Raw genomic sequence first — 24,249 nt, forward strand, 5'->3', positions numbered from 1 at the left:
TTCTTTGGTATCTCGACACGCGTCCAACCGGGGGTAGTTTGGGCACTAAAAAGCGACGTAATCATTGTCCTGCTAATTAGGGAGGTTTACGTCGCACACGTGGGAGATTAACGTGGAGGGTCGGCGCTAACTTTGTGGGTTAACGATGGTGGCAGTAAGTAAGCCCCGTCGCACACGTGTTTCATTTTCACTTTTATTTTTTAAAATATTTTTGGTGACCCTAAAATAAATTTCTTTTCCCGAAAAGTCGTTCTCTCTTCACTTGAATTGAAGCCTTCCACTATTAATATTTTTTTTTCTAATTATTTTCCACCATTATAATCATGTATTGTTTATTTAAATTAACTTATTTATAGGAATAATAAAATCATTGCTCTATGATCATGTTAGGGTGCCTTCTTTCTGATTTTCACACTGGTCCGTTAGACTTTATTGATGAAGTAAATTTCGGATTGATTTGCTGTGCCTTGTTTTATTCATATATGTTAAATAATTATTTTAAAAAACCCTTTTCATCTCCAAATTTCTTACTTTTCCAATAAATAAATATATTGATACATTTTCATAAAATAAAATAAAAAGATATGGGTACATTAAATTAAGACTTAGGGCCTGTTTAAGGAAATATTTAGGCGATTATAAAACATCAAAGAAAATTTTAATAAATTGGATATTCAATATTTGAATGGCCCGAAATAATAATAACAATAATGAACTTGTTCCTAGAAAATCTGAAATGGTGAAGAAAAAAAAAACAAACGGGGATGTTGGAGCAAATTGGTGAAGCTAAGCATATCTAGGAGTATCAAAAGAAAACATTGCAAAATTTTATATGTAGCCAATAAATACGGGTTCGATTATTTGCTATTCTTATTGACAACAACTCGGCAAGACAAGAATAAAACTTTATTTCCCTTTCTGGGGTTTGCTTTGATGCTCTTGTGTTTTTTTTTTTTTTTTTTGGGCACCCTAATTTTGTACTTATTAAATGGTTTTAGCCATTGAAATAACAAAAAGGATAAAAGCCAAGAAGAATTAAACAATTATCTGTATGCTTACGTCACAGGAGAAATTGTCCCCAGAAAAACTGACTTATTTACAAGCAAAAGCCACCACCGTCGCACCGACACTCCCATACGTGTAACCAAACACGGGGGAACTTTGTGACACGTGGCGAATTGTGAACCATGGAGAAAGAGAGTCGCCGCCAAGTAGGAACCGTTGATTTGTTTAAAGTTGGGACCGTGTCTGTGTGCATGCGTGGTTGGATGGAGACGGTGCAACCTACTATAGATTATGGAGAGGGGCGGTTGTTGCCTTTGTCTAACTAGGAGGGAGGATTATCTTAATCTTTTTCTCATTAACAAATGTGTCTGCCCCAAATCCAAGCAATTCATAATTAATTTGGATTATTTGTCATTTTCTTATTTTTTTATGAAATATGTCTTGTCTTTGATTGGGGACATGATACCGACCATTTGGTCTATAGAATTGGTCATCGGGTTGGCTTATTTTCCCCCTCTTATTTTTTCGGTAAGGTGGTATTTTTTTTTTTTTTTTTTTTTTTTTTTTTTTTTTGGGGGCAAGGGGGGTAGGGTATTGGCTTGGCTTTACATCGCAGTGGTTTTATAGAATTTCTGTGGGAGACTTGGAATTATGAAGCACGTGACAAATATACACAATTGTTCTTTTTTGTGTATTTGTTTTTGAAGAAGGTGAAGAATTATATTTTTCTCAATAATTACCAAAATATAAAATTAAAAACACAAAGGAAAAAGAACCAAAACCCACCTCTTTCTTTTCTTCGAAAAACCTACCTAACTCATAGTGGTAAAGTTAGAAGTATAGAATATGCATGTAGTTACATTCTTACAGTGAACAAACACAATATTGTGTAGACATTTAAATGTTATTATTGTACATACGTCATATTTTTTGTTAAATAAAAATAGTGATAATCGGTTACATTTGAAATTATCCTCGAAGATACATTTTATCATCCTTGTTGTTCACAACAAAATTATCAAACTATTGAAGCATGAATGCATGCTGCCAGCCTGGGGGTCTCGGTGACTTTTGTTTTGGCAAACATGGAAAGGGAGGGGCTATAAATTTCGACCCGCATTTGGCAAGCCTTGGAGCACTAGCAATATAATCATACAAGATAAATGGCCCAGTTTTATAGGTCCCACACCACACCACAGCCAACCTTAAACCCTAAGGTTGGTGGTGTTCCAAATTAGATGGAGGCACGTGGAAAGTGCATGTGTCTAAAGTCTAAACTCCTAATCATTTTTGCTAATTACAATGATTTGGGTCTTCATAAAACCCTGCTAATTTATTAATACAAGAAGTTATATTAAATCTTACGATTTAAGTGCAGTTCCAGTTGTTGGCTGAGTATAATAAGCAGTTAGTATTTGTTGGTTCTACCAAAACGTTCCATTTGGGTTATACTAATTGTGTTTAAATATAAAGAATATATTTGATTGCCAACGGTTCTAACCGAGTGAAAAATAGCTTTAATTTGTGGGTCAGTGATCTCAAATTCGACCCTATTTTCTTTGTAGTTTAGACTATTACTTGTATTTATTTATTTTTTCAGAAAAAAATTTAATTTTAGAAATCAAAGGGTGGTGGAAGGTCTCTTTAATGGTTAGTTATGTTTTAATTTGAAAATGAAAATCCAACTGCTGAGATTAAACAATTCAAAGGCAAAGCTTGTTGTATCTTTAATTTACATTGAGGAAAGTTTTTGTTTTTATGTTGGAAAATGATGGGGCACTGGATTTGGACCTCACTTGCAGTCACAAGCAAGCAGGCAGGCAGGCAGGCGAGGCTGGCATGACCAAAAATGCTTGCTAAAGAGGCAATCTCCCTTCATGCGTGACATCCTCAGCAAGCAATATGGGTTTTGAAAATTCTGACTGTTTTTCTTCGCAATGTTTGCCTGATTTCGACGTTGCGCAAGCTTTGTGGTGTGCTATCAAATTCTGACACCTTAAAAATCAATTCATATTTTCCCAATTTTGGGGGTTTCTTTTCAAAGATCATGGTAAATAAATAGAGAGGTTGGTATAGTATAATGTGATATGTTGGAAGCGACATCATCATTGAAGAATGAAAGGTATATGGTTGGTCGTTTGGGCATTAGACATTACCAAGTCAGAGGTTCATAATCATTTGCTTACTTTGTTTAATTGCGTTGGATTAATATTATAATTATTTTGATCCACATGACCCTAATCAATTCTACGGTAATTCTCTGATAAAATAGTTAAACAATAATTACTTGTCATTATCTTAATGGGTTCCTTCTTATGGTCAGTTAATTTGAGCTGTATCATAGGGTAACCCAAATGGGCCAATTGTTTAATCATTTACAAGAGATCACAAGAATTTCTTATTTTTATATACAAATTTTAAGAACAAGTCTTCGTCAACATTATTAAAAATAAAAACCAGCTTAATTATTGTATTGAGGAAAAATCAAACTCCGTTTTAATCCAATCTAGAAATTCATAATTACGTTACTTAAAAAAAAGGCTTATTATCACAAAACGTCCCTAAGGTTTACGAAACTATCAGATTGCATCCTTAATGTTTTTTTGTGTCACTTATGGTCCTCAAGGTTAGTATGTGCAATCACAAATGGTCCCTGACGTTAGGTTCTGTCAAAAACTCTGTTATGCTGACGTGGCATACATGTATATCACAAAACATCCCTGAGGTTTACACACTTATCACAAATGGTCCTTATGAATTTATTTTTTTAAAAAATATAAAATTCATAAAATTTTGGTTTTCTTTTTAAAATTATTTATAAATGAAAAAATAATTTATAGAAGGATTTTAATCTTGAGGACCATTTATGAACCCTAAACTTTAGTTTTTTTTTTCATTTTTAAATTTTATGAATTTTAAATTATTTTTTAAAAACTTCATTAGTTTGTCGATGTGGCATATATATGAAGCCCACATCTACAATAATATAGTGTCTCATGTATTTAAAATTTAATATATATTTTAAAATAATTATAATTCATAAAATTTTAAAAAGAAAACAAAAATTTTATGAATTTTAAATTAAAAAATCGTAAGGACCATTTGTGATAGATGTGGAACCTCAAGGATGTTTTGTGATATACATATATGCCACGTCAGCAAACTAAAGTTTTTGACGGAACCTAACGGCAGGGACCATTTGTGATCATGCATGCTAACTTTGAGGACCACGAATGACAAAAAAAAACATTAAGGATGCAATCTGATAGTTTCGTAAACCTTAGGGACGTTTTGTGATAATAAGCCTAAAAAAAAATTCATAATTACGTGAGTGTTGACCGTGACACCTTTGACTCTTTCGTTTGCATTATTTGTTTATGACAGGTCAGCAGTCAGCATCCAATCATCATTAGGTAGTGGGAGAAATTGGTGGAAATCCAAAAATAATAATAGGTGGAAATCCAAATAATTTGACAAAAGGAATGGAAGCATGTGAAAACCACAAAATAATTACGATATTGTCCGCTTTGGGCCCCCTTCTCTGCCATTATGGTTTTGTTTTTGGGAACTCACGAGCAACTTCCCAGTGGGTCACCCATCCTAGGATTGCTATGGCCCCCAACTCGCTTAACTTCGGAGTTCCCATGACTCCGAAGCCAGTGAGCTCCCAAAAGGCCTCATGCTAGATGGATGCGGGTGTGCACATATAAGGCACATCACCCCATCTCCGTTGGTTGATGTGGGATTTTAAAATTCACCCCCCTTAAGGGCCCGACGTCCTCGTCGGCACACTCGCACCACACGGCAGAGTGGCTCTGATACCAAATTGTCACATCCCGGGATCAACTCCGCCGTAGCACGATATTGTCCGCTTTGGGCCCCCCTCTCTGCCCTCACGGTTTTGTTTCTGGGAACTCGCGATCAACTTCCCAGTGGGTCACCCATCCTAGGATTGCTCTGGCCCCCAACTCGCTTAACTTCAGAGTTCCCATGACTCCGAAGCCAGTGAGCTCCCAAAAGGCATCGTGCTAGATGAATGCTGGTGTGCACATATAAGGCACATCACTCCCTCTCCGTTGATTGACGTGGGATCTTACACATGGGCAACATGGACAAAAAGAAGCTCCAATTGAAACATGCATGCCCATCTATGTGTCCATTTGTCACAGATTTCCCTCCAAACAAAACCAACCAATAAAACAAAAACCTTATCTTAGAGACCATGAAAATGGTCAAGCTTATCTTTTGGGCATAGACATTGCTGAGCTGAGAAAAAGCCATGGCAGTAGGTCTGAGCTGCCAATTTCACTCTCTGGCCTGCAAGACTTATCAACATCCCAATGCCAAATCAAGACCTTCCATGTTTTGCTCAATGCAACCTCCTCAGAACAACATCAAGGTAATTATAAATGGAGCAGCAAAGGAAATAGGAAGGGCGGCTGTAATTGCAGTGACTAGAGCCAGAGGGATGGAGGTGGCTGGTGCAGTGGATTCTTATCTAGTAGGAGAAGATATTGGCAAGGTATATTCATCTCTTTTCTAAATTGTAATACATTGTATATTTGAAGTAACAACACAGTAATATAATGGGGATGTTTTGGTCCTTCCTTCAAACAAAGTAGGTGTGTGACATGGAAGAGCCTCTGGAAATACCAATAACCAATGATCTCACAATGGTCTTAGGCTCCATTTCTCAGGTAACAATTCAAAATCAAAATCAAATGACCTCCTTTTGTATGTGTTTCTGATCATTCTGTCAATGTTAATTTCTTTCAATCTTGCCTTTTGTGTTAATTGGCAGTCCAAAGCATTGGGGGTAGTTGTTGATTTCACTGAGCCTTCCAAAGTCTATGACAATGTAAAACAGGTAAAAAGCCACATTAATTCCTGTAAGTTTTTGCTTCTCAGTTTCCATGCATAGTATGAAACATAATTAAAACTTTCTTTGTTACTAGGCAACAGCATTTGGGATGAGAAGTGTGGTTTATGTGCCTCAGATTAAGTTAGAAACAGTATCAGCATTATCTGCATTCTGTGAGAAAGCCAGCATGGTGAGCACAGAGTGCGATGTCATGCAATAAGTTTTCACAAGTTTCTGTGCCTTTTATTTTTCACTTCCTTGTAACATTGAGTTTCTCAGTGATAATGGAGCTGCTACTTGGTTCAGGGTTGTCTTGTTGCACCAACTCTATCCATTGGGTCTATACTCCTACAACAAGCTGCAATTTCAGCTTCCTTCCACTACAACAATGTAGAAATCGTCGAATCAAGGGCAACTGCAACGGTAAACTCCGTTACCCTTTAAAAAAATTTGCAAACTCGGTCATGAAGATATGCTAAAGCTGTGTTTGGGAAACAGGATTTTCCATCATCAGATGCAACCCAAATTGCCAACAACCTGTCTAACCTTGGCCAGATTTACAACAGAGAAGATATTTCAACAGATGTTCAAGTAAGCTCAAGCACAAAACTTGCTTCTATAGTTGATGCCATGGATTGGAATATTGGAACTCATTATTATTAATCTTATGGCACAAGGCAAGGGGCCAAGTTCTGGGAGAAGATGGAGTTCGTGTGCACAGCTTAGTCCTTCCAGGGCTTCCTGCCAGCACAACGGTTTACTTTTCTCGTCTAGGAGAGGTATGTTTCTGGGCTTACTCATTTCTTCTCATTTGAGTAAGTATTGGCTTGAACAACTTTGCTTTCCACAGGTTTACTCTCTGAAACATGACATCACAGATGTGCAATGTCTCATGCCAGGCCTTCTCCTAGCAATTAGAAAGATTGTGCGCATTAAGGTAACCATCTCTTAAATTTTTCAAGCATCATGCTTCATCCATATTCGATACTGATTATCATGTCTTCTTATTGCAGAACCTGGTGTATGGGTTGGAGAAATTTTTATAAGCATCCATGTTTAATTTCTTCAATCTCATTGATGTTAAACCTCAACCACATATAGAGAGTTCCTGTCATCCTCTAAATGCAAATTCAAAAGAATTATGGTTTTAATTTGAAAGGAAACAGCGGAAGAGAAAGAAGGAAGAATTTGAAGGGGCCTGTACCTCTAGCGCTCCCTCCATTTGAACTCCCTTGTAACTAAAAAAAAACAAGAATTAATGAAAATTTTGTTAACTAACATTATAGTTGAACTGGCAATGTGAGTTTATATGCAGAGCATGAATCTAATCCAAGGCAAACAATTTTATGCTTGAATGGCCCAAAGCAAGGGCCCTTTTAATGCACATTCGGGCACTTTATCAAACAGGTGGCAGGCACACACCACCCCTCTTTTAAATTTATTTTTGATTAAATTTGATATTACAGTTTTTAGATAGTTGCTATTGATTGACAGAAATACCCTCAATGGGACCATGAAAAATATGTTGTACTGTATAACACCTGCAATTAGGTTTGTTCTCAGTTATCTTCTTTTTATACCTTTGCCATTGGGCTGGGCTTACCACAAAGCCCGATTTGATTTCTTACAACGTAATATAATATGATGAGTTTTTGCCTTTATTTCTTTTTTGAGTATTAGTTTTTCCCTTTTTGGATGGTGGGAATTTTAAATTACTTTTAGAAAATATGAATATAATGCAGTCAAAAAAGTACCAGGGCAACTTCCATTTGAACCACCGCGTGTTCAATTAAACATTGAGAAGCAAAAGCTAGTTTAGGGTTTCTTTTCTGCTTTAGAAAATTAACTCAGAGTATGATAAAATAATATCTTAAATTAATTTTATATACGAAAAAGGAGACTCTAACTTAGCAGAAGGGGGACTCTAACATGAATAAAAAGGTGCTCATTGCCTTCACCGACTGATTTTGTGCCTGCGTGACAAAAACAACTATTGAAACATGTTAATTAAGCAGTTTCTACTTTCTACTGTTTGCTTGCTGAAGCCACACGAGGCGTTGTTCTATTGTGCGTGTCAGCCACACGTGTCAATCCGACGGTCTCTCTCTATCCTCTAACGACCCTATACGGTGTTCTAAAATCTCAATCCCAAACCCAAACTCGGTCATTATAAAGGGATATGAGACACCCAATACAGTAGGCCCACCTGTACGCTTTTTCTTCAAAGTACTATAATACCCTTTCAAAATGTCATAGTTATCCTCGTTTTGGGTACCGAGAAGGGTAAGACTCTAGACCTACTCGCTTAGAACTGGATGCACTCAATCCATTCTCTTACAGGCTAATCCAGGTATTATCCTCACTGCCCATCATAGGTAACCTAGAGATGAACTAATAGCGTTGCGCCACGTTGTCCTAGCCCTCACGTCGCCATCGCGCGATCTATCACCGACTTCTTTCTTCTACCGAAAACAGGACACGTGCCGGTGATACAGGGCAGAGGGTTACCGACGCAGCCGGTCACTCCTCCTCCAATTCCCGCTAGGTATATAACCAGAGTCCTTCGACTCTCTACTTCTGTCCGTCTCTCTCTCTCTCTCTCTCTCTCTCTCTCTTGCTCTCCGCAAATTTCGGTTTTCCAAATTAAGCGAGAAAAGGAAACGTTTCGCTTTTTACAGCTCCCGATTTCTGAGGTCAGTAGCGGGCGTACATTTATCTAATTCTATTTCTTTTAAAATGTTTGCTCCAATTTTTTTCCCACTAGTTAATTAATCGTTTTGGTTAATTATATTATGCTCTGATCGATCTCTGGACTGCAAAAAGCTCACTCTTTTTCTTTGTTAGCTGTCTTTCAAATTTCGTTGCTGCGTTTCGATCTTCTTCTTCTTCTGCTCAATTAAGACTTCTACTAGTGTTATTTTGTTTGCGGATTGTTATAGTTATAGTTTTTTCTTCAAATCGAGCTACTTTGGGTTCGATCTTTGTCTATGATTCTCAGTCTCTTTGATAAAAATTAAGCTAAACCTGTCTCCCTTCCTTTATTTTTATTTTTATTTAAAAAATTTCGGTTCAGTTGAACTGAGTTGCGTTTAGATCCTCTATAAATGATGGCTTCACGGCTCATAAGCTTATGACATTGTCTAATGGGTAGCTCGGTTAAAAATTAGGGTTTTGTGGGGCGAACTAGAAGATTAACACTTTCGAACCCCAGGGCTTGGGTTTGGGTCTATTTCTTTGATAGTTGTTAGTCTTTACTTTACTTATCTGGTTAATATTAGTTTGGAATTTAGTTTAGTTTCTGTTTTTAATTTTCTCGTTCTACTGCTGATAGTGTTGTTTCCTCTTGTTTATCTTAGATCCCCATGAGAAATTGTTGAAAGCTCATACAGAATATAAATATTGTGCGCCAATTTGGTCGCATATTTATCGAATAATTGGGGATATTAGTGACACAGTGAGGTGGGGATACTGAAATTGTCTGTATTTGTACTGGTGACACCGCCCGTATTATATTTGTGAGCTTTTGTTTTTTTTAAGAAGAATACTTATTTGTTCTGTTTTTGATTGAGTGGGTTGAGCATATTAATTATTGTAAAAATACTAAGTCAGGCCTGGCTCTGGAGAGCTACTTAGACTCTGGCCACCAAAGGGCGGTGCCTCCTATGGTGCCTTCTCGGGTGGCTGGAGGATTAGCGCAATCTTCATCAAGTTCTGGAATTTTCTTCCAAGGGGATGGGCAGTCTCAGCTTGTAGTTAACTCTCACTTGAGCTCATCTTTCGGGAACTCTTCTAATTCCATTCCTGGAACTGGGCGTTCAAATCTGGGTCCGGTTTCTGGGGACATGAATAATGCAGTTTTGAGCGGTGTGGCAAACTCAGGTCCAAGTGTTGGGGCAAGTTCTTTGGTCACAGATGCGAACTCTGTACTTTCAGGCGGTCCCCATTTGCAGAGAAGTGCAAGCATCAATACAGAGTCATACTTACGCTTACCAGCATCGCCCATGTCGTTCTCATCCAACAACATTAGCATGTCAGGGTCATCGATTATGGATGGGTCTTCCGTAGTGCAACAAAATTCTCAGCATGATCACAACTCTCAACAAATCCAGCAGAATCAGCAACACCAGCACCCGCGGCAGCAAGGGGCTTCTAGTGCTACTTCATTAGCCACGTCTCAAACTGGCCAGGTTTCCCTTCCCATGGGGGCGCGAGTACCTGGAGCTTTTATTCAGGATCCAAATAATTTGGCCCACGTCCAGAAAAAACCCCGGTTGGATATCAAGCAGGAAGATATGTTGCAGCAGCAGGTGTTACAGCAGCTACTGCAAAGGCAGGATCCCATGCAGTTCCAAGGCCGAAATCCACAAATACAAGCCTTGCTTCAGCAGCAGAGATTGCGGCAACAACATCAGATTTTGCAGTCTATGCCTCAACTGCAGAGAGCCCAGTTGCAGCAGCAGCAACAGCAACAACAACAACAACAACAACATCAGTTGCAGTTGAGACAACTTCAACAACAATCTTTGCAGCCAGTATCTTCCGTTAAGCGCCCCTATGATGGCGGCGTATGTGCTCGTAGACTGATGCAATATCTATATCATCAGCGTCAACGGCCTTCTGTGAGTTCCTTGTTTGTTTCATTTCATTTGGCAAATTTTTTTACCGGTTCCCTTTCAGATGTTTTTTTTTGTTTTTTTGTTTTTTGTTTTTTTTTTTTCATATATGCATTCCCTTTCCTAATAATATCTTATTCACACATTCTTGTTCTTAGTGTATCTAAAATTCGAAATCGCAACGTTTACTTTTCTGTTCACTTGAGGTAATTCCATGAGTAACGTTTATCAAATTATGTGTGAATTTAAATTTTTTACAGGACAATAGTATTGCCTATTGGAGGAAGTTTGTGACAGAGTATTACTCACCTCGTGCTAAGAAAAGATGGTGTTTGTCATTATATGATAATGTTGGGCATCATGCACTTGGTGTTTTCCCTCAGGCTGCTATGGTTAGTCTATGTGTTGGTTAATTCTTCCATTATAATTGAATATTTGTACGTTGAATTTCCGATTTAATTTGTCTTTATGTTATCTGCCCTTCTTGAATATGCGTTTGTGGTTCTCACATGTGAATCTTTTCTTCCTTTTTTGGCCAGGATGCGTGGCAATGCGACATTTGCGGTTCTAAATCTGGAAGGGGTTTTGGTAAGCAAGGGTTTTTGCCCCTTATTTTTCTTACGGTGCTTCTTGCACCAGTCTTGTGCTTTTTGCATGGATGGATACATCAAAGTCAAAGAGTACACTCGTTTTATTTATTTAAGCTTCTACTATCTAGTTCTCTTTACAATCTGTATTATTTTACTCTCTTTTTTCCTCATGGTTTAACTTTTGTTCACAAGTAAGTTAGATATGCTTAAGGATCTCATATGGCATTACCTCTTCGAAATGGTTGAAATATTTATATTTATGATGTTGAATCTAACTAATTAGTTTCATGGACATGGTTACAGAGGCAACCTTTGAAGTGCTCCCTAGACTTAATGAGATCAAATTTGGTAGTGGAGTCATCGATGAACTTTTGTTTTTGGACTTGCCACGTGAATGTAGATTTCCTTCTGGTGTAATGATGTTGGAGTATGGGAAAGCAGTTCAAGAGAGTGTATACGAGCAACTTCGTGTTGTTCGGGAGGGTCAGCTTCGTATAATTTTTACGCAAGATTTAAAGGTAGGTAAAAATTCTTCATTTGGTTGTTGGTGTTTATTTCTTGGTATGCTTCTGACTTTCTACTTTATGCGTTTTCAGATATTGTCTTGGGAATTCTGTGCACGGCGCCATGAAGAACTTCTTCCTCGTAGGTTGGTTGCACCGCAGGTACTGTTTTGTGTCTCTTGTTAAGTTTTGCTTTTACTTGGTTGACCCATGCATTTTACTGGATGTATGTATAAGCAAATAGCACAATGCCCTTTCTTATCATTAATTTTGATTTGTACCGTTTTGTTTTGAGTTTTGGTAATTGTGGAATACAGTGAATGAACGATATTCAGTGATTTAGCTCGTTTGTTATATGAAATGTGCAATTCTAGAACCTAGAAAGAAATTTGCTAACACTCAAGAGAGTAATAAATCTGGCCTTTTCTGTCAAAAGCTTTCATGTGAATGTCATAAGCCACTCTAAAATGGTAATACCGGTGTAATTTTGTGGTATGATTGTTTTCCAATGAGCTTGATTATACTTGTACGGCTGAGAACCTTTTCTAATAGCTTTCTGTTTTGGTCAGTGGTTCAAATATAATGAAATAGATCAAATTGTTAGCAGAAAAGAAAAGTAGATAAGATTGGGTACAGACTTTATAACTCGCACTTATGAAGCTTTCTTTTCTCCAGGTGAATCAGTTGGTTCAAGTTGCTCAGAAATGCCAAAGCACAATTGCTGAAAGTGGATCTGATGGGATATCTCAGCAGGATCTACAGACAAACAGCAATATGTGAGTTTATGAAGGGATCAGTGAACTGCTTTTGTTGAGCAGTTGGGTATTTGACTTTAAATCCTCTTCAAAGTAGGGTTGCACTGATGTTTATTGCTTTATTCAGGGTACTGACAGCTGGGCGGCAGCTTGCAAAGAGTTTGGAGTTGCAGTCATTGAATGATTTGGGTTTTTCTAAAAGATATGTGAGGTGTTTGCAGGTATATGCTATTGAATTTATGGACATGTGTTCGAATTTAAGAAGTACACTTCAGTTATATTTTAGTTGCTGACTGCCAACTTTTAACAGATCTCAGAGGTTGTCAATAGCATGAAAGACTTGATTGACTTCTGCAGGGAGAACAAAGTTGGGCCTATCGGTAATTTCCCGTTTTTTCATTCTTGTCATTTTGTAACTCTCTGCTGCTGCCTTGCATGGATGGTCAATCATGTTCTTGGTACTGTTTTCTGGGATTAATTCTGTGCCAGTGCTATCTTAGACAACTTCTTAACCAAACCATGGCATGATTATACAACTGATACCTACTTGATAGTGTTTGAGCTTTATTGAGTCATTCCTTGGGTTAAGCATCGTCTCTTGGAATGAAGATGACCTTCAATTTCCAGCTAAACCTGTATGATTCTTGAGGTTTATGTTAATTAAATTAATAGAGATTTGAAGCAAGTCTTGAGGATATAGATTTTGACTTAATGGAGATTTGAAGTAAGTCTTGAGGATATAGTAGATTTGACCTTTGACTTCGTCCCTTGTCACCGCAGCTGTCGTCTCTAACCTATTCCTTCCTGTAGGAAGTAGTTTCTCCATTGTTTCTTTGTTTCAGTTTGGCCTTTATCTTTCATTTAAGTCAACAAATTTAATGCAATGAAGAATTTGGTACTGCTGACCCCATTTATAGGGGTTTATTGTTGTGGTATTTGTTTTTGTGGAGTTTAGTATGTCTGTTTGTTGGTTGGTTGAGTTGCATATTAAATGATCTGGCTAGAAAGAACTATTATGACTGTTTTTATTCGTAATGATTTGTCTACTTTGATCTTATGTTGACAATTGCAGAGGGCTTGAAGGTCTATCCTCGGCATGCCACTGCAGCCAAGCTCCAGATGCAAAAGATGCAGGAAATGGAGCAGTTAGCAAGTGCTCAGGGTATGCCCACTGACAGGAACACTCTCAATAAGCTAATGGCATTGCATCCTGGGATGAATAACCAAATCAATAATAACCATCACATGGTCAATCGTGGAGCTATGAGTGGTTCAGCACAAGCTGCTTTGCAACTGACTACTTACCAGAATCTGCTCTTGAGGCAGAACTCAATGAACTCAAATGCAAACTCTCTTCAACAGGAGGCATCTTCTTCCTTCAATAATTCCAACCATAGCCCATCGTCAACATTCCAAGGTGCTTCTGCTTTAATACCCGGATCCATGCAGAACTTACCCGGTAGTGGTTTGTCAAGTCCCCATTTACCCTCACGACAGCCGCACCAGATGCAGCAGCGCTCACTTAGTTCCAATAGCTTGCTACCACAAAACCATTCACCTAGCTCCCAAGGAAACCAGGCCTTGCAGCAACAGGTGATCCAGCAACTGCTACAGGAGATGTCCAATAACAGTGGGGGAGGTGGACAACAATCTCTTTCTGGTCCAAATGCAAATGTTAGTGTGGGAAGGAGTGGGTTGAGTTTTGGAGGCAACAATCCAGCGGCAACTCCAGCCACATCCAATGTCTCCGGAGGTCATGGCCCTGCGCCAAGCAGGAGTAATAGCTTCAAGGCTGCTGCAAACAGTGACTCTTCGGCAGGTGGTGGTAACAATGCATACAACCAGAGAGCATCTGATTTACCCTCAAACCTTCACTTGCAGGAGGATATGGTACCAGACATCGCCCATGAATTCACAGACAACGGTTTTTTTAACAGTGATCTTGACGATAATATGGGGTATGGCTGGAAGGCGTGACTAACATAATTTGGCCTAATTGGCTCCCATTGGGTATGTGGCCAGCATATATCTTTGTACAGGACAATTTAAAATAGCTGTTTTACCCCCTTCTATTTTTTCTCTTTTTTAAATTTTCCTTTTGTCTCATTATGGAATTTGTTGTGACATCGCGCATTTGTACTTGAGTAGTTCAGTTCGGTAGGAGTTTAGTGTTTTTTGTTTTCCTGAGGGTTTTCTGTCTTCATGTCTTGCAAGTGTAATCTACTGGATAAAAAACTCTGAGAACGGCTTTAGTTTCCCAGTAATATGATATTCACATATTTCACTCCCGCGTTTCTGCATATCTTTTGCATTTAGTTTAGCTGGACGAACATGGTGATTTCAACCTGGTAACCCCGTCTAGGAATCACCAGTTTGATCTCTGTTACCCGTGTTTAGAATATAATTGGATGGATTAGAATACAAACAAATATGATTCTATTTATCCCGTAGTCTGCGTTGCAAAGATGGGTTCTTAACGGCATCTCCCATTAGAATTGGGTTCTTAAAGGCAATCAAACTTTATTATCTCGTGTTGTTTTGAAGAACCCCATTCACATTGAAAGACAAACGAACATGGAAAAGACATGCACATATGACATTACTTTGCTTCAAATGTAAACATACATCTGATTCTGACCCACCCACCACTCACTATTTTAAGATTCCAAACCCAGCAAATTGCAAGTTTTCGGTTAGAGCTGCCTCCTCCTCCTCCTCAGTCCTCTCTTCATTTCAAGTGCTTATATTATTTACACATGTTACCCTACCCTAGCGATCTACATAGACTATCTAGCTACCTACACTTCATATTAACTTTTCCCTAAACTTGCTTGGGTATATTAACACAGAGTCTAAGCTGAGACCGCCTTTGGTGTGTGTACAATCAATCTGGACCATTGAAAATTTGATCTTCATAGGCTTGTGGTTGTCGATGACAACAAAATCACCCACATGGTAATGAACCCAACTGCCTTGTTGATGCAAATAACATTCTGATAAAGCGTGCTGGCAGTCTGATGTTGATAACTGGAAGCGGACAGGCTTGATGTGCCAGCCATGGACTTGATCGGCGTTGCATACTCGTCGGCCAAATCTTTTTGGACAGGTTTTGCCTAGCTGAAGCCGGAAGTATAGGCTATAGCTCCCCCGGGGAAACTCAAATTCTAGTTCACCTAGAGCTTCAACCCACCAAATCTGTTGAAGATATGCAACTGTGTGGAACCTATATATTACACATATCAGAAAACAAAAACCCGAGTTACTTATTATTAATTACACATATAATTAAGCTTCATATCATACATAGTCACTATTATTAGGTGATTATGCTAATTCTTACAGAATCTAGGAGTTGAATTAATCTCTGTGGTCCAATTGAAATTGTGATGAGTAGCTAGCTAGGTACCTTGATTCTTCAGTTGGAATATGACTCCAATATCTTCGATCATCTATTCCTGTTATTCGCAATGCCCTGGACGAAATGGACAAGAAAACTTGCCCACAACTCTTGTCCAGCCAAACTTCCTGTAAGGAAAACAAAACCAGCAATATTAATTATTACATACATCAACAAGTTTAAAAATAAAAGTAAAATGGCTTTTTGGGGTACCTTGGTGCCACCGTCAAAACGATTGGGCTGGCACAACCTAGCGTAAATCTCTTTCTTGGGCAAATTTTCATGATCAAGAACTTTGTCGACAAGAAACTTAAAGTTTGATGGCAGCTTTGACTCCCAAACAAAATCAGCCAAAGAAGCAGCACGGAAAGCCCTGTTCATCTGTGCCAATTTACAAATCTCCGGCGGATCCAAGTACATAAAGATGGATGAGATACAACTCTCTGGTAAGTCTCCAAGACCAGGTTTTGCTGGAAGAGAAGAACCTAATAATCCAGTACTGGTTTCCCCCAGAAAGAAAGAGAAACCGGTCCCCATATACAACCAAATTTATGAGTATGGTATATACAGTAGTTAGATTCAAAGGTAGAGGAGGAGGTGATAGAGGATATATTGATGACGAGGAGGAGGAAGGGGAGGAGATGAGATTGCTGATTTTGGAGCAGTCCCTACCATATTCTTCATGTATAAGGAGGAGGGAAAGTCATTGGCATGGGCATTAGGCAACCTGTGAGTTTTCAGCAAAAGTATGAGATAGAGTGCATGGAATTAATAGGAATATAAATATTTTTTGTCACAAATTGGGAATTATTATATGTTATATTCTAGTATATATATATATATATATATATATATATATTTATAGGGGCGTGTATAGAAACATAGCCTAGTGCATGGTAGTGGAGCATCAGATTCATTCATTTAGATGAGAGACTTCGACAGCACCAAATACTAATACACCAAGGAAAAACAAATTATGAGTAAAAAATGATTTTTAGAACCGTAGTCCAAGTGTTGTTGAGAATATATGTGACAAAACTGTAGTGGGACAATCTGGATATAATGGAAATATTTGGGATTAAAATTGATTGGCTTGGGCAACCTTTGTATTATTATTATAAATTAGAATCCACAAAATACCCTAATGAGATTTAGTTGTTAAGAAGTTTTGCAGCAAAAACTGTTTAGCAGTCAGGGTTGCACATGGCCTAAATTAAATTAAAGTAAGTCTCATGTTTTATCTGCCCTACTTTCTCCTCGTGTGGCCCAGTGTGGTTTTCACGTACCATTAACAAAATGATTAAACTCCATTGATTCCTCTTATTAATTTGATTTGGTAATCGGAACTACGCATGGCTAATCTGCACGTTATGTGATAATTAATTTTATGGACACGGGACACCTAGAGAGAGAGAGAGAGAGAGAGAGAGAGAGAGAGAGAGAGAGAGAGAGATGTAGCAAATGTTTTCCACATGGGTAAGATTTTTATGCTTTTCGACCTTTGAATGATTATGCTTGATTAATTTGCATTTATGTACCAACCGTGAAGACTTGTGTTTTGTCCCTTGTGCTATGAAAATAAAATATGTAATATGTGTGAATATAAATCAAATCCAACCACATGCTTTGAGGAAATTATGTCGTATAATAATGTTAGGTTAAGGAGATCCAAAGTCAAAGGAAAGCCAGGGGCGCCCCCATCTTTAAATGAATCGCTGAGTTAGGAAACTTGATTAATATTTCTAGTAATGTGCTAAACACATGAATTAATATAAATTTGTTTCCTAAAGGTAGGGACTGCTTGGTCCCTCCCTCATGCTCTGTTAAATTAATTGTGTTTCAAGGCTCTGCAGATAAAGAAATCATAAAGCAACCCACAAGCATGCATTACAGAAATAAACTAGCTATAAGAATAAGAGACATTAATATAATTAATAAAAAAATAAAAAAAAATAAAAAGAGAGTTTAATATACAAGTGAGGACATCATCCACTTGTTCACATGAATCATGTTTATATGAGTAGTAAGCAGTCTCACCCTAGCTAGGTACGATTTGGCGCTGAGTCAGCATCAGGACAAAATACAGACCATCCATTCATTCATATAGGATCCTAATCCTAATTTCTAAAAATGATTTGGATAGAGAGAGCAAGAAAGAGAGAAATTAGGTCTTGAAAATCAGTTGAAAAAGAGAGAATTATAAGAAAGTCTTTGCGGCCTAATCTATATATATATATATATATGATGAGGTTTAGAATTGGTATTTGACATCACGCACATGATTCTAAGGGTGGAGTTAGGATTTCAAATTTGGAGAGCCAAAATATAATACGTACAGGCTTTAGTTGGATTGATTTTTACACTAATACCATATATATATATTTGAAGAGGTCACTCATGTAAATATGAGAGTTTCTTGCAATATGTATATGCAATGGCATGTTATTATACATGTGTTTGAAACTTTGGGGCGACATGGCCACTGTTGATCCATGAGTGGCTCCGCTCATCTCATGATGATTCCAATTCTATTCCACTAGGCGTATGTATATTTACGCTTTTTTATTTATCGAAATATAAAAACTTTTATTGATAGAATGGATTTAATCTAAAGTTCAGAGCACAAAAAATTATAAAAAAAGTTGAAAAATAAATGTTTTTGGAGCGGGCAGCGACTGTAATTTCCTCCATGCAAGGGAAGCATCCATGGGTCTAGTCAAGGCTTACCTCCCTTTTGCAGATGCAGCAAGCCTTTAAAAGAGATAATATTAGTTATATAACAAAGGACAGACAGAAGAAGCATGAAAATACAGAGACTGGAAAAAGAAAAACACCTTATCCTTTGCCAACCATGTTTTGATGCATTTCTCATGATACTGATGCAAGCAGGGCAAAGGGATGAGATCTTCTCCCTTTTTATACTCCATCAGACATATTGCGCAGCTTTATATAATATATATTCATTATTCAACCAACACAAACACCATCTCTTTTTATTTTTATATGAATTTCTGCATATACAATCAAACACATGACATGAATTTGAAACTCTTACTCTTTATTTTCATCTGTAGAATTTCCCTTTTTCTTTGGTGGTGGCTTGTACTTATGAGATGGTAACCGGGAAATAATTTCTTTTGGTAGCCCTTTGCTTACACTGCCACTAGATTCTTCTAATCTCCGCAATTCCTGCCAGTGAGAGTGACACACATATATATATATATATATATTATAACGTTAACACTAGATATATATAGATTTTCATAAGGAGGCCGGCCCTGTTTGCTGGTGGAGGACCTACCTCATAACTCATCCCATCTGGATCCACATTATCTTGGTTTCCAGCCTGCATTTTTAGCACAGGAGAAAAGAAAAAACAAAACCAATTATTATTATCTATAGAAAAGAAGAGCATCCTAATTAAGAGAAAATAAAGTGATTAATATTACCCAACGGGGTGCTTCTTCCATGGACAAATTCTGAAACTCATCCCCCATTTCCTCCAAATGCAGGGCTATAGCCAGAGCTTCATCGTTCTGAAAAGCAACAATTGGTACCTCCTGTATATCGTATACATAAATAATCAGCAGCAGCAGCATATACTTTCTGAAATATAATATCTAATTATAAGCTAATTAGTGATCATCTTTTTCATGTCTATTTTTATGTTATTTTGATGAAGTACCTGATTTGGAGGAGGAGGCCATATGGCTATGGGAGTGTTGTGTTCACCATAAACGTACGTGTTAAACACTTCGTCTTCATCTGAATAGGCAGTTTGCATATTATTTCCCATCACCACCGTTTCATGCAGAATTTATTTACAGGGGAAAATACTCCGTTTCTCCCAGCTGCAAAGCACTTGCTGCCCATTCAAAGTGAAATTGGTTTACATTAGTCACATACTATTTGCGTAAATTAGAAAGTGATAAAGAAAATATATATATATCATGATGACTAACCAAATACTTCAAAATTCAGATGTCAGGTTACTCTCATCTCCATGGACTTATATATTTGACTGGCTCTCGCTCTCATAATAAGCTGCACGAGTGGATCTAGCCATAAATGCAAAAGGATTTTGTCGTGAAAAAACACTAATTACATTTTGATTTATCACAAATACCATGGACAAGTGATTTATTTAGTGAGATACAAAGGGAATGAATTGTTAATTAGCTAATTTCGCTGACAAAAGCTAGATGGGAATGAGGAAAGGAAAAAGAAACAAGAGTGGCGCAGATGACATATGACATAAAATTCACACGCAGATAAAATTTGAATTGTTTGGTATTTCCACAGCTTTAGGGGCTGATGTTGCATTGATTTATGCTTAATTCCTAGACAAAACTAATAAACCCTACTACTTTTGAGTGTTGATCTAATTTTCTATAATCCTTCTCCATTAAGGAGTTACCAATACCACGACTCCACGAGGATAACGAAATTAAGTAATTTGTTTCCTTCTTGTATGCTTTGACCAGAAAAATAATCACCAAAATAACAAAATCTTCTGCAACATGCAATCTTCATCTTCCCGTCTTTCTCACCAAAATAACAAAATCTTATCGTCGCGTTTTTGAAAGTATGGCTTTAAGTATGTTTTCTTAAAAACAATACTATTCTGTTCATCTCAGTTTTTCGTATTATGATATCTTAATTATGCACATCAAATTACGTACATCTATGTTCAAACTTGATCTTTAATTTGCATACTTCACTTAGATGCATGCCATGATATCCCGATTCATTATGTATTATAGTACAGAGCATTACGTGGTGTTAAAATTTGTCCATTATATAATATGTATTTTACATAAATATGGTCTCTCTAATTAAATTTCTTGTTCATCTTCTCAGTTTGGGCAAATTTGCCTAACGACCTTTTGTACTCAATTTTAAAGAGATTAGTGTCACCATCAAACTATATTCGGTTTAGTGTTATTTGTATGTCATGGTATTGTGTAGCAAAAGATAATCAAAGGCATCCTTTTCTCATGCTTTTGATTCACACTGCCAAAAAAGGTACATGGAATTTATACAACATAATGGATGACAATTTCCTTGATTTGCAATTAAAAATGCAAAAAAAAACAAAACGATTTTTCAGAAGATGCAATGACCATAATGAAGTTGATTAATCGACCCCCAATTTTTTGGATTGTGCCAAAATTTTCAATTTCCGTTGTGAAAGCTTGTTCTCTTCCGCTGAATATTAATCGAAATAATTTGATTAAAGACATATACAAAACCATTGTGGAAATATAATCCGTATACAAATGACTAGATTATGCATACAAAAATCTGGCAGTGATTCAAGTTTCTTAAAAGTGCAATGCATCAATAAGTGCAAAATGAAAGGATTTTAGAGTGTGGAAATCATGGAAGTTAGTTTGGGATTTGATGAAGTGTCCAGTTTTTACCCAAATCCGTACATATTATTTCTCTCATGCATAAGGAATAAGGATTAACTGAATATGTGAATACGTGAACAAGTGTAAGCTAAGATTTTTACAGTGGAAATAATGGTATGAAATTTCACTGAAACTATATGAGAAATGATGAGGATGGAAGATGTAGAATTAATATGGTCCTAACCTAACCTTGAACATTCGTGGTCACTTCACTCATCACTGGTGCTCTTTAGCTTCAAACTCTTGTTCTTGTTTGCATTCTTGTTGCTCTAGAATAGGTCTTTTTCAATAACTCCCTTATTAAAGAAAAAAAAAGTAAACAATTTAAAGCACCATCCCTTTAATACAGAGCAGAGCAGTCAATGGCGCTATCGTATTTTCGGCTTTGGAGCAGAGCAGTTTAATGTTTAATTAAGACAGACGAAGAAGAAGGCTAATATTAATTGTAGAGCAACAAGAGCACCATCCCTTTGCCTTTCGCGGACTACCTTGACTCCATGCCTCGGAAGCTCGATCAGATTATACTTTTTCTTTGCCTTTCTGGGTTTTGATTCTTTTGGTTTGTAATGTTCTAGTGTGAGTTCAAAAATCGAACATGGGTGGTACGCTTGAATTTTTAATTCAAGTGTTTTAAGTAATGGGTATATTATAGATCAAAAGAAGTAAACTAGAAACAAATTGTCCAGTTTCAATTCGATACATGCACGCACACAAACACAAACACAAACACAAACAGATAACCATAAATATTATGTTTCAGTTCTGATAAATTCGGTCATGCTGAACCATTTACTTGGAGGGCAATATTGAAGCTCCCATGAACAAACAATACAATCAATGTTAACACATCCCAACCATTTATACTACTTTACTTCAACCACTAGACACCACCCCAACCACACCCTCTCTGCCATTATCTTATATCCCACCACACTAAACTATCAACCTAAGACAAACTTAGACGACGAATACATACCCATCTCACGCCAGCCGGCTAACATTTGTGCTGATTCTTGTCATTTTGTTGAAGATTTTTTGCAGCTTTTGCACCCTCTCTTTTCATTTCATTTTGACCCAAAAAACACTGAAACATCTCTGTTTTTCATGTTCACAGATGGAGTCCTCTAAGCAGATATGTTACATTTGTAACAACACATTCCAGTTAATGATTGGACTGCTGGAGCATGAGAAAACTGTTCATCGTGAAATATATGAGAGGAAATTTGAGTGCAAAAGCCCATTCATTATTTCACGATGAACAATTTTCCCATGCTCCAACAGCCCATTCATTAAATGGAAAGTGTTCTTACAAATGTAACATATCTGCTTAGAGGACTCCATATCTGTGAACAAGCAAAACAAAGAGATGTTTCAGTGTTTTTTTGGTCAAAATGAAATGAAAAGAGAGTTCCTAAGAAATAATATATATATATATATATATATATATATATATATGTTCTTCACCTCTTTCTCAGCCTTTGCCTCTCTCTCTCTCTCTTTCTCTCTCCCTCTCAATTAGTCTCACTATGCATCTGTTTATAGGCAAGAGATATGAAACATCTAATGTGATATAGAGAGAGACCTGCTGAGAGTCATAACTAAGCACTAAAGGGATGTGCAACTCACAGCCTCTTTTCAAACGAAAAATTGGAAAGAAAAAAGAAAAAGAAAAAAAAGCCACATGGTCAACTCAATAAAAACTACATACTATTCCAGGAAATTAGGTGCACCAATTTTCCAGAAAATTGCAAAAAAAAAAATTATTGTGCAAAATCAGAAATTAGGACAATTAAATGCATAAGTATAAATACACTTCAATATGCCTTCATCAAAACTTACCAAACTTGTGTCATGAAAATTTTTTTTTTTTTTTTTTTTTTGGTAAAGATGAACTTGCATTAATAAAGACCAAAGAGAGGTCAAAGAACCACCGAGACTTCACAACCAGTCATGATTTGATATTCAATTTTTGCTAAACTAAATGGGTAATTAAGAATTTTACACCAGTTTCCTAGTTTCTATCCCTAGTTTCAATTTGTGTAGTGAGTATTAGAAAGTGATCTGGAAAAGATCATAGCTAACCAAATGTCTAAAAATCCAATGTCATGATATTCCAATCTCCATGGACTTATATATTGGAATGCCCCTTTGTCGTGAAAAAATGTTAACTAGATTATGATCAATCGAGCACAAAAATTTATCACAACGGATTTCTGTTGTTAGGAAGATTTATTTCTTCCAGATGTGATTGTCAATTTCGACTCAGAATTTGATTGGGTTACTCATTTATGCGTTTTCTTTTGGGCCTTCAATGCCAGATCAATGCAAAGGAGAAAGGGCTCATTTACCACTTATTATAGGAAAGAAGGAATTGTGTATAAAACTGACGGGTGAGGTTTTTATTATTATTTATTAGTCAATTTTACCAGCAACCTTGAGTCTTCTTCTTCTGGGCGGGCTTTGTCACCAAAACAACAATAGCATCTTGTTTTGGGGTTGAAAGCATGGCTTCAGGTATGTTTTCTTACAAGGCAAACAAACTATTGTGGTCATGTCAAATCTTTGGCAGCTTTTGTTATTTTGCATAAGCCAAGTTGTGTACATGTTTTTGAGATCAACTGTTCAAACTTGATCTCGATTTTGCATAATTCATTTAGATTCATGACATCTCATACTATTATTTGCTCAAATTATCTTTAATTTTACATAACTTGTATATATTAATATTGCCATCAAATCCGTAGCTCCTACGCATCTTGAAGAAAATTACTTGAAATAAAAACGTGTATTAGAAAAAGGAAAAGAAAGAAAAAAAATTCATTATTATACAACTGAATCTAGGCCAAGTTTTTGGTATACACAAATTATATACAAACAGGGAAAGGGTCCTTTTTTTGCCTTTCCGTCCAATATGCTGCAAAATAGGTACGGCTCTATGTAGTGAATAACACGACTGAAAAAATTAACTTCTTATTATTATTTATACATGGATTATTTAAATTGTTATTTCATAAACATGTGGTCAAGAATAAGTTCATCATAATACTATGATCTAATTGAACTTGTTTTCTCTTTTGTATTTTCAGATTGGGCAAATTTACCTCAGAATCT

At 36.9% G+C, this 24,249-nt stretch overlaps 3 protein-coding genes across 6 annotated transcripts; 2 read left to right on the top strand and 1 right to left on the bottom strand.

The window, feature by feature from the left end:
- Positions 1-5,236: 5,236 nt before the first annotated feature.
- Positions 5,237-7,252, top strand: LOC117619414 (dihydrodipicolinate reductase-like protein CRR1, chloroplastic). The gene is made up of 9 exons (XM_034349364.1): positions 5,237-5,527; positions 5,628-5,702; positions 5,807-5,872; positions 5,961-6,056; positions 6,173-6,289; positions 6,365-6,457; positions 6,544-6,645; positions 6,717-6,803; positions 6,880-7,252. Exons 1-9 carry the CDS (start codon positions 5,285-5,287, stop codon positions 6,910-6,912), a joined length of 912 nt encoding a protein of 303 aa, XP_034205255.1. The 5' UTR covers positions 5,237-5,284; the 3' UTR covers positions 6,913-7,252.
- Positions 7,253-8,452: 1,200 nt separating this feature from the next.
- On the top strand, positions 8,453-14,615 carry LOC117617384 (probable transcriptional regulator SLK2). 4 transcript variants are annotated; one of them, XM_034346726.1, is made up of 10 exons: positions 8,453-8,559; positions 9,223-10,485; positions 10,740-10,871; positions 11,019-11,067; positions 11,373-11,587; positions 11,666-11,734; positions 12,248-12,348; positions 12,455-12,548; positions 12,638-12,707; positions 13,400-14,615. In XM_034346726.1, the coding sequence occupies exons 2-10, from the start codon at positions 9,529-9,531 to the stop codon at positions 14,302-14,304; spliced, it is 2,592 nt and encodes an 863-aa protein (XP_034202617.1). In that variant the 5' UTR covers positions 8,453-8,559; positions 9,223-9,528; the 3' UTR covers positions 14,305-14,615. The 4 variants fall into 4 exon arrangements, with proteins under 4 accessions (XP_034202617.1, XP_034202618.1, XP_034202620.1 ...); XM_034346727.1 differs by having other exon boundaries at positions 9,476-10,485; XM_034346729.1 differs by having other exon boundaries at positions 9,722-10,485.
- A 250-nt stretch (positions 14,616-14,865) lies between these two features.
- LOC117619347 (F-box protein PP2-A13-like) lies at positions 14,866-16,452 on the bottom strand. Its single transcript, XM_034349276.1, has 3 exons — positions 15,938-16,452; positions 15,734-15,852; positions 14,866-15,550 (listed from the first exon to the last, which is right to left on the bottom strand). Exons 1-3 carry the CDS (start codon positions 16,259-16,261, stop codon positions 15,133-15,135), a joined length of 861 nt encoding a protein of 286 aa, XP_034205167.1. The 5' UTR covers positions 16,262-16,452; the 3' UTR covers positions 14,866-15,132.
- Positions 16,453-24,249: the final 7,797 nt, after the last annotated feature.

Source organism: Prunus dulcis, chromosome 2 (assembly GCF_902201215.1).
Source record: "Prunus dulcis chromosome 2, ALMONDv2, whole genome shotgun sequence".
NCBI lineage: Eukaryota > Viridiplantae > Streptophyta > Magnoliopsida > Rosales > Rosaceae > Prunus > Prunus dulcis.

Coding starts and splice junctions, on each gene's coding strand:
- LOC117619414 (XM_034349364.1), top strand. CDS start 5,285: ATGGCAGTAGGTCTGAGCTGCCAATTTCACTCTCTGGCCTGCAAGACT. Junction 6,057..6,172: donor TCTGTGAGAAAGCCAGCATG/GTGAGCACAGAG, acceptor TACTTGGTTCAG/GGTTGTCTTGTTGCACCAAC. Junction 6,458..6,543: donor ATATTTCAACAGATGTTCAA/GTAAGCTCAAGC, acceptor TTATGGCACAAG/GCAAGGGGCCAAGTTCTGGG.
- LOC117619347 (XM_034349276.1), bottom strand. CDS start 16,261: ATGGGGACCGGTTTCTCTTTCTTTCTGGGGGAAACCAGTACTGGATTA. Junction 15,853..15,937: donor GTTTTGACGGTGGCACCAAG/GTACCCCAAAAA, acceptor TTTTCCTTACAG/GAAGTTTGGCTGGACAAGAG. Junction 15,551..15,733: donor ATTCCAACTGAAGAATCAAG/GTACCTAGCTAG, acceptor TGTAATATATAG/GTTCCACACAGTTGCATATC.
- LOC117617384 (XM_034346726.1), top strand. CDS start 9,529: ATGGTGCCTTCTCGGGTGGCTGGAGGATTAGCGCAATCTTCATCAAGT. Junction 11,068..11,372: donor TAAATCTGGAAGGGGTTTTG/GTAAGCAAGGGT, acceptor ACATGGTTACAG/AGGCAACCTTTGAAGTGCTC. Junction 11,735..12,247: donor GTAGGTTGGTTGCACCGCAG/GTACTGTTTTGT, acceptor TCTTTTCTCCAG/GTGAATCAGTTGGTTCAAGT.